The sequence below is a fragment of the Perkinsus marinus genome (genome assembly GCF_000006405.1).
Source record: "Perkinsus marinus ATCC 50983 genomic scaffold scf_1104296964066, whole genome shotgun sequence".
NCBI classification, from domain to species: Eukaryota; Perkinsozoa; order Perkinsida; family Perkinsidae; genus Perkinsus; species Perkinsus marinus.
Genome location: NW_003204833.1, coordinates 67,221 through 80,467, shown reverse-complemented (window position 1 = coordinate 80,467; position 13,247 = coordinate 67,221). Strand labels below are relative to the sequence as shown.

At 47.8% G+C, this 13,247-nt stretch overlaps 4 protein-coding genes and 2 non-coding genes across 6 annotated transcripts; 2 read left to right on the top strand and 4 right to left on the bottom strand.

Moving 5' to 3' along the window:
• Nucleotides 1–743: 743 nt before the first annotated feature.
• On the bottom strand, nt 744–1,436 carry Pmar_PMAR026018 (hypothetical protein; the record flags this gene model as incomplete). Its single annotated transcript, XM_002770997.1, has 2 exons — nt 744–1,059; nt 1,237–1,436. 2 exons carry the CDS (start codon nt 1,434–1,436, stop codon nt 744–746), a joined length of 516 nt encoding a protein of 171 aa, XP_002771043.1.
• A 585-nt stretch (nt 1,437–2,021) lies between these two features.
• Nucleotides 2,022–2,094, top strand: Pmar_PMAR026017. The gene has a single exon. It is a non-coding gene; the product is annotated as a tRNA-Thr (tRNA).
• Nucleotides 2,095–3,453: 1,359 nt separating this feature from the next.
• Nucleotides 3,454–3,526, top strand: Pmar_PMAR026016. Its single transcript has one exon. It is a non-coding gene; the product is annotated as a tRNA-Thr (tRNA).
• Nucleotides 3,527–3,678: 152 nt separating this feature from the next.
• Nucleotides 3,679–6,639, bottom strand: Pmar_PMAR026015 (hypothetical protein; the record flags this gene model as incomplete). The annotated part of the gene is made up of 10 exons (XM_002770996.1): nt 3,679–3,992; nt 4,052–4,171; nt 4,215–4,340; nt 4,653–4,866; nt 4,911–5,031; nt 5,374–5,478; nt 5,520–5,695; nt 5,963–6,071; nt 6,116–6,224; nt 6,362–6,639. The coding sequence occupies 10 exons, from the start codon at nt 6,637–6,639 to the stop codon at nt 3,689–3,691; spliced, it is 1,662 nt and encodes a 553-aa protein (XP_002771042.1). The 3' UTR covers nt 3,679–3,688.
• Nucleotides 6,640–6,921: 282 nt separating this feature from the next.
• Pmar_PMAR026014 (hypothetical protein) lies at nt 6,922–10,800 on the bottom strand (the record flags this gene model as incomplete). Its single annotated transcript, XM_002770995.1, has 13 exons — nt 6,922–7,017; nt 7,215–7,753; nt 7,802–7,947; nt 8,022–8,129; nt 8,177–8,262; nt 8,309–8,429; nt 8,475–8,551; nt 8,778–8,874; nt 8,919–9,035; nt 9,381–9,550; nt 10,192–10,302; nt 10,351–10,408; nt 10,724–10,800. The coding sequence occupies 13 exons, from the start codon at nt 10,798–10,800 to the stop codon at nt 6,934–6,936; spliced, it is 1,791 nt and encodes a 596-aa protein (XP_002771041.1). The 3' UTR covers nt 6,922–6,933.
• A 634-nt stretch (nt 10,801–11,434) lies between these two features.
• On the bottom strand, nt 11,435–13,219 carry Pmar_PMAR026013 (conserved hypothetical protein; the record flags this gene model as incomplete). Its single annotated transcript, XM_002770994.1, has 6 exons — nt 11,435–11,588; nt 11,810–11,869; nt 11,914–12,122; nt 12,176–12,307; nt 12,357–12,470; nt 13,112–13,219. 6 exons carry the CDS (start codon nt 13,217–13,219, stop codon nt 11,435–11,437), a joined length of 777 nt encoding a protein of 258 aa, XP_002771040.1.
• Between the last annotated feature and the right edge of the window lie 28 nt (nt 13,220–13,247).

Below are 13,247 nucleotides of genomic sequence, written 5' to 3'. Positions count from 1 at the left end.
GGTAAGATGATCCTTCCCATGTGTCTGTATGGATATATGTGTCCGACGTGTAAGGGCATATGAGAGGTGCACAGTCGGGTCTGCATTCACTCGTGACTAGGGATGTGCATCGCGTTGGCTAGTGCTGCTCAGTGCAGAGACTCAGACGACACTGTAGGAACTCAACACTAGCGAGTTGGATCACTAAACGGGTCAAAACGAGGAACACGTTATTAGGAAAACTGATACGATTATACATCCTCCAGGGATCTCACTCATGGACATGTCAAATCTGCTGGATCCTTTCCAGAGCACGTCATAGCTTCTGCTCGCCGAGTCGCTACCATCAACGGAACCGCTCATAAAAATGCCAGCCACCATATGATCTAAAATCGTGATGGAAGGGATCTACTCTCTCAACCAATAAGTTCCTCATCACGCTTAGCACACACGAGTTGACAACAACGGAGACGAGAAAGAAGTCGACAACATAGTGAGGAAATAGTTGTTGCTGCTCAGTGTGAAGAAGTCCCCATTTCCAGATTCGGTCCAATACCCGCGCATAGGACACTCTCACTAGCCGAATAGTGTACGTAACCGCCGTGCCTTCAGGACCAGATACACCCAACAAGACGACTGCATCGCCATCGCACAGGGCACAGTGAGCAATAGACTAGTATTAAACGCATACTCATTCCAATGCAGGAACAATCTCCGTAAGCCGGGAATCCTTCAGTAAACTATGGCCAAATCTTCAGCAGAAACTATTTTTGAGTGACATCCATACGAACATGCACACCAAATCTGTTGCAGAATGCTTCCACCAGTTTGCACTGGTGTTCTGAATACGCATAGTGCTCCTGGTCAACTCGTCGATTAATCATCTTAATAAGAGGTGACCACTCCCGGACAGTATCGCCGTCGAGGGACGCCATCAGCCGTACAAGTCGGTACACCTCAGCCTTGCCGTAAGTAGCCATATTATCTTGAGCGAATTGGAGTACTGCAGTGACGGTAGCACGCAACGCTAGCCTCCGCCATAAGAGGCCCCACGTCAGAGCGGTGACTATGGTAGGGTTCCTGAGACACCAGTGATGTCACAGACGGACACGATCATTACGTAACATAGAGTTACAGTACCGATATCGAGCATGTCGGAATTAAGCTATCCATGAAATCTAATGGCACTATAGGAGTCATATATCAGTTGCCTAATGTCATCTCAGCAAGACCAGGCTACGTCAATGGAGAACTCACCATGCCGGGATTTTCCTCACGACGATCGGTTCCATAACTTGAAAGAAACTAGGGAGAGACACTGGGTAGACCTCAGCCTCGAGTTTGGCCACAGCCACGAAGCATTTGACCAAAGGCTCTGCGCCCCATTGGCTGACTGCCACTTCCCGGGGAATAGTCGCCAAAACTAGCTCCCAAAATTCAAGCTGGGAGTAGGCCATGCGGTTACTGAAGAGGAACGCCACTGGGAGAGACAAGCGAGGCATTGCTTACGCTGCCTCGACAATGACGCTGATGATGATTTGGTCGTGGCTATCCATAAGCTCACGTTCACATCTCGTCCCTGGGCCGAACAGCTCTCGGAGGAAAGCTGTGGATGGTCGATGGACCACCGTGGGCAACATGCTGAGCACACGGATGAGCTCTCCGATCCTCAAGCCTCTCATGCAAGCCGGCATCCCCCTCGATATTGCCATCTCAACGGCTTTACCTGAGGCCCGAACACGGTGAATCATCTCAAGTCTTTTCTCGTCTCATGAGGAGTCGCGAACGATTCAAGGTAATCATCCACACTCGCACAGTGCGGTACGAAGCTCTTGAGGAGTAATGCCTACGCTACGCATTGTTGTGAGTATATCACATCGTCGTTGACCATTTATAGTCCTACTTTTCAACCCCAACTTCCCAACCACATGAACCAACGATGGTAAGAAGGCACTGTGTGTTATCTCATCTTCCGGTAGCTCGCTCAACCGGGAAAGTAGGGCTGATATCTGGAACAACAGGATACGTAAAACGCCCAACGAGCCTTCTTAGCTTAGTTGGTAGAGCACCCGCTTAGTAAGCGGGAGGTCGTCGGTTCAACTCCGGCAGAAGGCTTATCAATCAAATATTATACACAGATTTTAGAGTTGCTCGAGTCGAATGATAGCAAAAGTGTGGCTAACGCGTACGACGAACTCACAGCCCGCCGATCGTGCCGCTCCAATCTATTGAAGGATGCCAAGTTCGCACATACTTGCTCGAACGACATCTCGACTGCCAGGACGCGAGTGGCCGCAGCCAGACACTGAGATGAATCCACTGCAAATGGCAATATTTTCCTCTTTACCCTATATAAATCTGAATTCGAATACCGCAACTTTGTGAAGCCCTGGAGGATCGAAGTTAGTGCTAATGCTGAGAGTTTGTGATCATTCCTGACCACCCATGCTGCAACTGGTTCCAACAGTTCAAGCATATCATCTGCATCTATCCGTGGTGATGCGCGGAATCCCTCGCGAGGTCGCGGCGCGAGCGTATCTAGGAAAAAAATCTGCGTTCGACTCGGGAACTCCGAAAAAACCCCAACGGCATGAAACAATCCAGCAACACTCAGCGTTCGCATTCCGAAAGATGAAATGTGAAGTTAGAATACACGATCGGCAGTTAGAATGCAGAAGCGGTCAACTGCGTACTGTCCTCGCGATACTCAATCATGTTCGCCAATGACGTCATCAAGACGCTGAGCGGGTAGGCCTCCAGCCGTCTCTCGATCACAGGGAACTGGCGAGCCAGCAGACTCACGACCTGAGCGATTGATCGCGTATTCGTATTATAAGTCAAGAACCTCCGGGTTGAAGCAATGAGCCTTGCAATATGCATCAGATATGAGTGCAACATCGTCTGGTGTGGGGTCTGGCAATCCGTTTTCGATCAGTTTCTCTGTCAGAGTGTGCCTGCAGGGGAAAGCGACCATTCAAGAGGCCTTTACTGCGCAGGTCATCAAAGAGCTCTGATAGTTCCACTCACCAAAAATCTTCTCTTTGCAGCTTGACCATGGCAAAATGGTTAGTGAGCATCGACACCTCATAGCAGCGAAGAAAGGGAGCTAGCTCGAGGAACTCCGGAGCCCGGCGAATCAACTGGAAGAAGGCAACACAAGTTGCATAGTTTACACTCCTGACTGATGGATGATCACTTACGCCCTGAGCGTCCTTCTCGAGATACAACTCGTGGCACTCTTTCACCCAACTGCTCAATGACGCAATTCGGTCGATTGGAATATGCACAGCCTTGAGTGCACCTGCCCGGCTGATCGAGACGGCCATGAGAGAGATTCAAACTACAATGTAACTCATCCATAATAATCGCCCCGATTTGCGATATATTCAGCAGATATAAGTAGCCTAGACGTTGAGGCGAAGACGAAAATCTGCTTCGCGTGTACGAACAGGAATATTCCGACAACAAAACACAGCCTTCTTAGCTTAGTTGGTAGAGCACCCGCTTAGTAAGCGGGAGGTCGTCGGTTCAACTCCGGCAGAAGGCTTTGTTTTCCACACAACTCTTCACCATAGGATCTACCATTTTCAACCTGCTGGCACAGCCATAACTCTCCGGCCAAATGAACCGAATCAGCTAACCGAAAGGCCCACTCGTCAAACCCTCGAAAATTGATAAACAACAGCACATTAACCATCAGAAACTCATGTCACCTCCTTCGATGCAGAAACACCCACTCTCTACCTAGTCTCGAGTAGGCCGTCTGGAACACAGCTGCGAGGCCCGGGTCCATCACCAAGGCTCTCGTCTCAAAGCGCTCTTCTATGGCGCGGATGAGATTTGCGTGAGCCACTTCGAATACTCCCATCGCCGAAATCAACTGGGATATATCTTTAGCGTTGTACTGGTGCAGTGTTGCATGGGCCCGATCAAACAGTGCTCGTGCGAGCTCAGGATCGCAATGATCTGTCTTCACACATGCCGTTAATAGCGTCGTCACTGCCCTAGGATGCCTGAGAGACAACCCCGACAAATACCCTCAACAGCAGCACACAACGATAAGAAGCCGCACCAATCAACGATTTGCCTGGGCAGCGCTGAACTGACGCCCTCGAAAAGCCTCTTCCTCATGCTCTTGAATTGTGTGAGGACTTCAGTGGAAACGTTAGAGTTCTCAGATGTCACTCCCAGTCTGACCAAATCATTGGCAAGCAAGAGAGTCTCCATCATCTTACCTAGCGACAGCATAGACCACAGATGCAGTCGTTAGACCCTTCCACTGGACCCCATTTATCTTCGCAATTGCTTGCTCAACTGCTTCTTCCCACCACCCAACATCATATGTAAACCCAAGCCGCTGTCTGAAGACACTCGTCATGTATTGGGAAATATATTCGTTCTCTTCCGCTGACTCCCAGACTTCCTCACTACATCACGGAAATATACGCACGACTCAGGACGCGTAGAAGTGTAACGAAAACCAACGAGAATTTTCCAAAATTTCCTCAGAATCGTCATACTGTCACCAACACACGGTGAGACCATGTGCATACTCCCCCCACACTGCATTTCAATCTCCAGGATGAGAGTCGAAAAGCCTGGGACCTCAACGATCAAGCTCACTAGACCGTGAGCCAAGCACTCTCAAGTCCACCACAAATATCCCTACTCACGCCGTGAGCATTATCCCACCCAATCCTTCCTTCTCATAGCTAGCGATATACTCTCTGCATCTGCCATTGAATATTGCCTCTAGGAACTCCTTATGGGGGACCACTTGAACCAGCCGTGCCAGAGACGGCACTGTGAGCACGATATCAGTCATGCTCAACAGAGGCATAAAGCGAGGTAGATGCCGCAATATGCTCTCCTCCAACGTCTGGTGGCCTAACCAACAGCAGTGACAAATCCGTCACGCGCCACAAAATTACAGTCCGCTTCCAATCTCAGGAACGCAGTGAGAATTCCCGCAATAAAATTGGATACTTCGGGCAACTCGGACTCGTTCATCTCAGACAAGATAGTCTCAAGCCTTAGACATATCGCTTCCTCCTGAGACGATGATGCCATACCTCAAATTCGACGCCCCACACAGACCCCTCCAACTTTGAGAAACAAAGCTCTCCAGAGTTTGAAAACAATGGGAAAAAGGCTCCTAATGCGATGATGACATTTACATGGGAAACTGATTTAAGAATGTATTCGTAACGATGTGGAAAATTCGAAGATGAGTTCCCCCCAGGAACATTGGAGTTTCACCCTAGTGATATGAAAAACACTAGTGAGAAACATATTTCACGACTACCACATTCTTCACGGAGTAGTGAAACAAGTGAAACTTCATTATAGGTCTCTGGATGCTTCCCTGCCCCCCTTCCCCTCTCCTCCTCCTACAGCGTCCCAGTCATGCGTAAGACTCCTTGCCATAGCATTGATGACCATAGACAGCTGAGACAAGTTGAAGTCGCTCGCCATCTCGCGAACTCCCGCGACTAGCGCCTGCCAGCGAATCCCATAGTCCTAGCAGTTTCTGAACTTACCGTAAAAAGGTCTTCTCTATAATACTTCAACTTTGCAAAGCCCTGCATGGACTGTCCCATAGCACACACCCTCAGCTCGCGACGGTTAGCCAATATCCAATCTCCACACGTATCGAGGAAGGCGTCAAGCGCCTTCTTGGGCAGCCGGGTTGATGCTCTCCCTCGGTGCTCTCCAACTGACACCCCTCAATCGAGAAAAGTGACCGTTGGTAACCTCCCACTCCGGACAATGCATATAGACTCATCCAACCAACGAAAATATTTTTTCGTCAATCAATGAAATAATTTTCAACTATTTCTTCCACCCCAAAGAAATTGATATAGCAGGAATACTGTATACAAGCTCCCTCCGTAGGAGTGCGATACGCCCACTAAACGAGAACCAGTTCTCTCGATCTACTCAAGTGCAGAGGACGAAGAACGCTGGGCTATAAGACGATTACCTTTCCTGGGCTCGTTGAGCCTGCCCAAGCCATGCAACAGCACTGATATTGTGATATGGTCTATAGTGCCAACCACAGTGAGCAGCTGATCTGCTAGGAATAGTATGCACTGAATGATACCACATAAACACTGTTATCTCCCAGAAAGCTCACTTTCTCATCATAGTAGTCGATAGTCGCGAAGGCGTTTACAACACAAGCAACATCCCACGCCACAGGGTCTACCATGCCATACTCCAAAACCACACGAGAGACTTCTTTCCTAAGAACAGTGATGAAAGAGAACCTCCTAACCTCCCCAGTGTATAGGAAATACTGTGCGCAGGGAAGGATATACATCAATCAATGCATGTAGTAAGTTCTCGCCGAGGCCACGAATACTAGCCGTGAGAATCCTACCAGAAACTTTCCTGTCTGTAGCCCATCTTGGCAAAGTGATGAGAGACCAATCCCAACTCCCCCGGTCGCATCGCTGGCATGAAGTGTATCAGCTCAGGAGCTCTAGCAAACATACGCTCCCGAGCTTTGTCGTAAAAGTCCGTATGCACCGCGCCCACCAAAGCCTGGACGTCAGTGATATGGTAGAGGCAGCCACCCGAGCCTTGAAACGGTCGAGTGTACCGCAACTGGGTTGGAATTGCTCTTAGACTCTGTCTCACAGCAGTGGTAGTAGACATGTATTAGAAGGCACTAATTATACTATAGAGAAAAGAAGAAGACCTCAGAGCTAGATAGGACATATATGCCTATCGAAACTACTATTTTCACAAATTCCCGATGATTTCCGACCTCGAAATTAGCGCGGACAATCTTCTTTCTATCTGTGATAATCCCACACTTTTCTTTGGTTTACATTTCGAAGTCCTTTGAGGAGCAGCTTTCTAGAGCAATAACCTCCCAATTCAGTAACGTCGCAACACCACACGGTCTGCTCTAATACGTAGCATAATGAAACGGTCATCGTCATCTCTTCACACGAAGACCCACTGATCGGTGTGCTCGCCAACAACGGAGGCTGGATGGGGAGAGCTGACTGCAGTGGAGTTGAGGAAGGACTGAAAATCATCAGTGCACATGGCAAACTACACTATGAAAATTCCGACTAGATTTCGGAATTTCTTATTTGTTTTCATACACTTCTACCCGAATTCGTGACTGAACTTTCATAATCTGCAACGAAACTCTCCAACTCAGCTTAGCGGAGCGAAAGCAATTAACTCCAGGTGAATCGCCCACCCGTCGCATATACTACTTCGACAAGCATCGACTCCACCAGATCAGCTTCCTCCTCCTCTAGCTCACTATCCTCAACCCTCTCCAACACCCCCAAAGCTTCTTCACTATTCATACCACACCTTTCCAACTTCACCAATTCCTTCAGCAACACCGACACTGCCTCTGGAGGACAGTCATCGCTCACTATCAGCTCAGCTATCCTCCGTCCCTCCGGTCGTTCCCTCACCGCAGCCAGCTTTGAATAGAAGCCCAGCCTCCCCCTACCCAGCACTGCCTCTCCACCGTTGAGCCTATTAGCTGCTCTGAATACTTCTACCAGGCGCCCAACTCCACCTTCCTCCATAGACATACCATCAAGATAGTCAGAAATAAGCGGCTTCCCAGATGCAGAGACATCTTGTGACCTCTCCAGCCACCGTATAGCCGACAACACGTCCGTATCACTCAGAGCTTCAAACCGTTCCATGCACATTTCAAGTGCCACACTGGGAAGACGATAGTCCAAACTCCTCTTGATAGCCGCCATAAGGTCGTTCTCAGTCGGACACATCTCCTCTGAAAAAAGAACAAGTCACCAGTCTGCGCACAGCGAAGATTTCTCACTTGCAGTTTCAAGTAGTATCTTCGACAACTTCCTCCGTGAAAGTTTCTCATCATGTAAAGCCGCCGTATAGTCTTCAGCCAGACGATACCCCAGCGCCTTTGGTAGGGCGGGGGAAGTAAGGAACGCCACATAGTCACTCAGGTGCCTACCAACAGCAAGGAACGATAACACTAGACCACCATCGCGATCAAGAGGGAAGCAAAGTCTCGAGCAGACTACCCGTCTCGGTATCGTTCTACATCACTCTCTGCTGGAAGAGCCTCCGACAGACTACTCGAATAATAGAGTAAATCCACGATGTGGCACACCACCATAGAGTCACCAAATCTGCAACCAACATAATGCCTTATCCCAACACCTAAGACTTCTATTACTCCTTGCAATCCGCTGACAGCGTGCTCAACAACTCGTTGACATCTCCCGTTAAGCACGCATGCACAACCACGTCCATCGGCGTAACCTAGCGAGAATCATTCACCACAAACTTCATAGAGAAAAACATTCACCGCAGCATTCTTCTCATTTGACAACAATTTTGCTGCAGATTCAACGATCGTGCTCACGCCGCCTCCGGTGACATTAAGATTTGGGTAGAACCAGAAGTACTCTAGTATCACTTTCAAGTACCTATACGACGACCCTCAACGACCGAATACCTCACTAGAATGCTACCATGCAGTTTCCGACTCCACTGGCCCTGCCTCGGGCGAGGTTAGCTCGCACATACTCTTGGTGAGGAACTCCACATCCTGAAACGCGAGAAGTTCAAATTGAATGGTGGGCGATAGAAAAGTTCCCCTATATATATAAAACGTTTGACACTCATCTTGATCAGTGTAAACGATAAAAAATAATTTTTATTTTTTCATCCGCAATTCGGCAATTATAAGTTTTCATGCCCTGCACTACGTCACTGTAAGCCAAGCAGTACCCAAAACCGAATAATGCGTTTCCGATTACCACCGCTTCGCTCACCTCCTCACTGCCAGCGTTGAGCCTCCATATAAACGCCGTTTGTTCATGCTGTTCACCCATACTGCATATCTTACTCCAACCAGAGTAAGCCAGATTCCTACCCATACCACTGATTCCGCGCTTCTGTCCAAGCCTCCTTACATTCTATTATCTACCCTCTTCTCAAACTCTGCAGCGGTCCGGCTGTGCGTGGTGATATCGTTCATAGAGGGTATATCAGCATAGAAGGTGGCCAGAAGCCTCACGTCCTCATACAGTCTGATCAAACGACCATTCAAAAGACGATACAGTACGCGCAGTTCACAAGACTGAAGATAGGGTTAAGAGCAGGGACACTGGTTTCACTGTAAACTGCGAAAAGAACATTTGGTGAGTGCATTAGCATAATGACTAGAACTTAGCATTTTAAAATTCGCGTACTGTAAACTATCCCAAGGCGCAAGACGACCACTACCAAGTACCACAACTTCAACGACGAAGCTCCACTAGTCTCCCCAAACACGCTTAACTGGAGGATTTTATTTTCCCGATATTGGTCGCAAAATTAGTAAAATAAAAAAAATACCGTAAAATTGACTCCTCTGAATAATTCCTCCTCCCTACCCTTTATCAGCCTCATAGTCTTCACTCTTCACTTGCAGCCATTGTGTTAATAGCAGAGCCACGTGCTTTGACATATCCATACAAGCCAGGAACTGCACGCACTTCCAAAACTCCTCTTCCGACTCATCCGTGTCCTCTCCCATGAGCAAGTCGTGAGCTCTAGAGGATATCTACAACCACGTCTATGCCTGGGACCCAACACTAAGTAGTGTTGGAGGAAATATACGTTCCCTTTCCTCAGTTGGATTTACTAATCATACCAATTCGCGTAGAAATGTACATACAAAAATCAATCAAAATTCCCCAAAATTTTCTCACAACCAACACATGTAGTTGACCATGTGCGTATTTCTCCACACAAGCTCTGAGTTCCATAAAAGAATACATTTCCCCATAAACAAGAATGCTCACACTATGCCCCAAAATAGCGATATAGATCAGTCATCCTAGCGCATACTACTCAGTATCTCTGTCATGTCGTGATGAGCACATACAGTCAGTAGTCGAGATGCGTCGAGACGAGAGGCGACTCGTAATCTACACATACGAAGGTGTGCCAGCGTAAAATGTTACGCTTACGAGGCGTATGTGTGAAGCTTATGATAATCAAAGATACGCTACAGTTTTGCACTGTAATTTTACTATTGCAATAATGACAGGTTACTCACTCAGGCTTGCGAAAGAAGGCATCATACTTTCGAAGGCGTTCAGTTTACAATTTCTAGCAACAACCTCGCTACCATACACTATGCCCGAAGTCTACCATACACTATGCCCGAAGTCTACCAGTCGAATAGACGTCCCTCCTTACAAAACAAATGCCAATAATATCCACACATGCCAAGGCCCGACACAAAGCCTCATAATCAGCGTCTATTTGTGGCCAGTCCAACAACGCTGACTCCTCCAATGCATCCTCGACCTGGTTGAGTTCTATCACTAGTATTGGAGTAATGATGATGACCTCTACCTCTCGACGAGCCGCTTCCAGTGCAGCCTTCAGGCCCAGGGCGTACCCCTCCAGTTCCCTGTCAGAGACCTCCAGTTCATGACCATCCTCTGCCATCGCGGTTACTGCTGCCGCACGGTGTTGGAAACTCACGAATAGAGAGTGCAGACGAGATACTAGGGCCGATTGTGGTCTGATAAAGAGAACCTTAGATGTTGGCTCTACCCCACTATGTGGCGAGTAGTATGACGATTTTATAATTATGAAAATTAAAATTAATATTCTAATTCTGATATGAAAACTTGTCAATTGCTGTACATAGTGATACGCGCTAATTTATTAATAATAAGACTGAGAGAGGATAAACGTATAACAGCTTCTTTCCTATGCTCACCTTGGTAGTTCTCCTGACCTCTCAGGCACCCCAGACGAGGAAAGACTGCTAGTCGAGCCAGAGGAGGTAGTATCCATATGAGGGGAACCTTACCAAAGACTACCCAGTAACTATACAGACAACGCCTTGTATAGCAGATAAAGCGATGCACTGCACAGCTGCTGTAGTTGCACTCCTTTGAAAACGCATTTCATAGCATATGAATAGAATTTCCAAACTCATTTCGATTCACACAAAGAGTACAACAGCCGCTCTTCCATCAGCACTGACTATGAACATAAGCAGACTTCAGCAGAGTAAGTCTAGTAAACTAGATGCTCAACCATTGGAGCCCGCGGAGAGTTCTGAACGATAACTAGAGATCCCTTAGACCGAGCATGCATGTAAGAGGTAAACTCCATACAAGAAACTGAACGACATCCTTGTGCTCAGCCAAGCCCACGTCCGAGCCATATTCAACCGAACAGCAGCTGTTCTCGCCCGTCAAACTCCAATATACAAGACTACTCGCACTAATATGCTTTCCCCATATATGACAATTTGCTAGGTTCTCTGCCGACCTCATATTCTACAAATTGCCGCACGATTAACTTTCAGCTGCTACTAATGGGCTTTCCGTCATCCCCGGATAAAACGACGTGAATGCCATTGCAATGTTAAACCCAACAGCAAGTGTAATTAGAAACTGTACGACTCAACAGTGACAAACAGCTACGCCAGGAGCTCTAGCATAGCAGTTCTGGTAGAGTTCGCCGGTTGCTCCTTGTAAATAGCTCTCAGACGGCCCACAGTGAGGTTACGGAGCTTGGCCTCAGTCTTGTTGTCGACCTTAGGTGGTATGGTAGACAGCAAACCCCACAACGCTCTGAACACACAGCAACTAATTCCTATTCCACTTCAATTAGGAGAAAATTTCAACTAAAAAAATGGAAAAAAATCGGGCAAGTGCTGGTGCCCTAAAACCAACTACCTTACAAGTAATCAATTTGCTATCATCTGTTGGCTTCAGCCGAAAGCCACCGAGAGATTTTTAATACCGTAACTCCGGGAAATCATCAATCGACCAGCTGCTACATCAGTCACTACCTCACATGCTTCTCATCGTGCTCCAGGGCCAAGCAGTAGTACTTCCGAGCATCATCGATTCTGATCGATTACTTCAACATACACAACACTACCGACGATATTACTGTCCCGCGCTAGCCAGAAGCTCTGCATAAGTGAGAATGTTGTAGATGCTGTGAGGCATGGCCAAGAGCACCTCCTCAAAGCAATAGGCAGCTTGCCGGGCCTGGCCCTGCCCAGCGTACGCCATCGCCATCTGTTGCCAGAACTCAGGATCAGTCTGGAAGTTGGACACATCGTTCGACAGAGCCTCGACACCAGCCGCTGTGTTAGACTGATGAATAGACATTCAGGATGAGAGCAAGGTGTGGTATGACCGCACACTACCCCGATTTCTCCCAACTTAGCCGCCAACTTGCGTTTCTCAGTAGCCATATCATCGCTAGCATTCTCCATGATAGTCTCATATTCCGTTAGAGCAGCGTCATAATCTCCGCGTGCCTCGCTGCACTGGCCGACCTGACCCCAACGAGCATCTCATTCAGCGATACTCGCCAGCCTGCCCTACCAAACGCTGAACTCTGTGGGATTTCGGGAACCTTTTCTTGAGGGCTTTCAAACAGTAAGCACTCCAGTCGTCAGCACCAGCTTGTAAGGAGGCTAGCAGTACTTGTTCGAGCACCTGGCATTGACAAGAGTGTGACCAAAATCGTTATCGAAGAAATTACAGGCCATTTTTCATCACCAAGTTTGGAAGAGTATTTCGTCAACAGCTGCGAGCCTATACACAAAACGCTATGGGGGTCCACCTGAGAGCAGAAAGTGTTTCAAGATTGGATGTCAACAGGGCGAGGCATTTTCAACTGTTCGGATATGGAAAAAGAAATTCATTTTGCAAGCCATGACGAAAAATGTGAAAGATTGTCACAAAAAAAGAGTTTGTAAAACTCTCTTGCTTGCCGACCGACGAGACTAAAGGGCGTTATAGGTGAAATTCAGTGAGCCAGCCGGCCTACAGCAACAACTCCTTTGCTTCAGCATGAGAACAAGTGATGGCGAGTTTCTGGTCATCTCCAGAGCTCACGGTTTATTCGCATTCAAATGTAACACCATTGAGTTCACGACTGTGTCGGAGGGAATCGGAAATTGACGAGTTTCATTGAAAATTCGCAATTACCGAGTAGACGAGATCTCGTGCGAAACTCAAAGTCAATATTGAGTTTCTTCCTGACAAGATTTATATACTTCTGTGTCGTATTCCCACTTGTGCAAAGCTAGGTAGGCTACGAGACTGTTCACGCAGTCGTTGCCAAGTGGCACTACCATTTTCCTAAGTCTCATCTGCTGCAAATATGTGATGCCAGCGTGACAGCCTCCTTTCTCAGCATCGTGTAGGAGCTCTGAGATCGGCACTGCAGCGACGTCAGTCATTAGTCAGCGGCAAAAAGTCAAAGTGGAT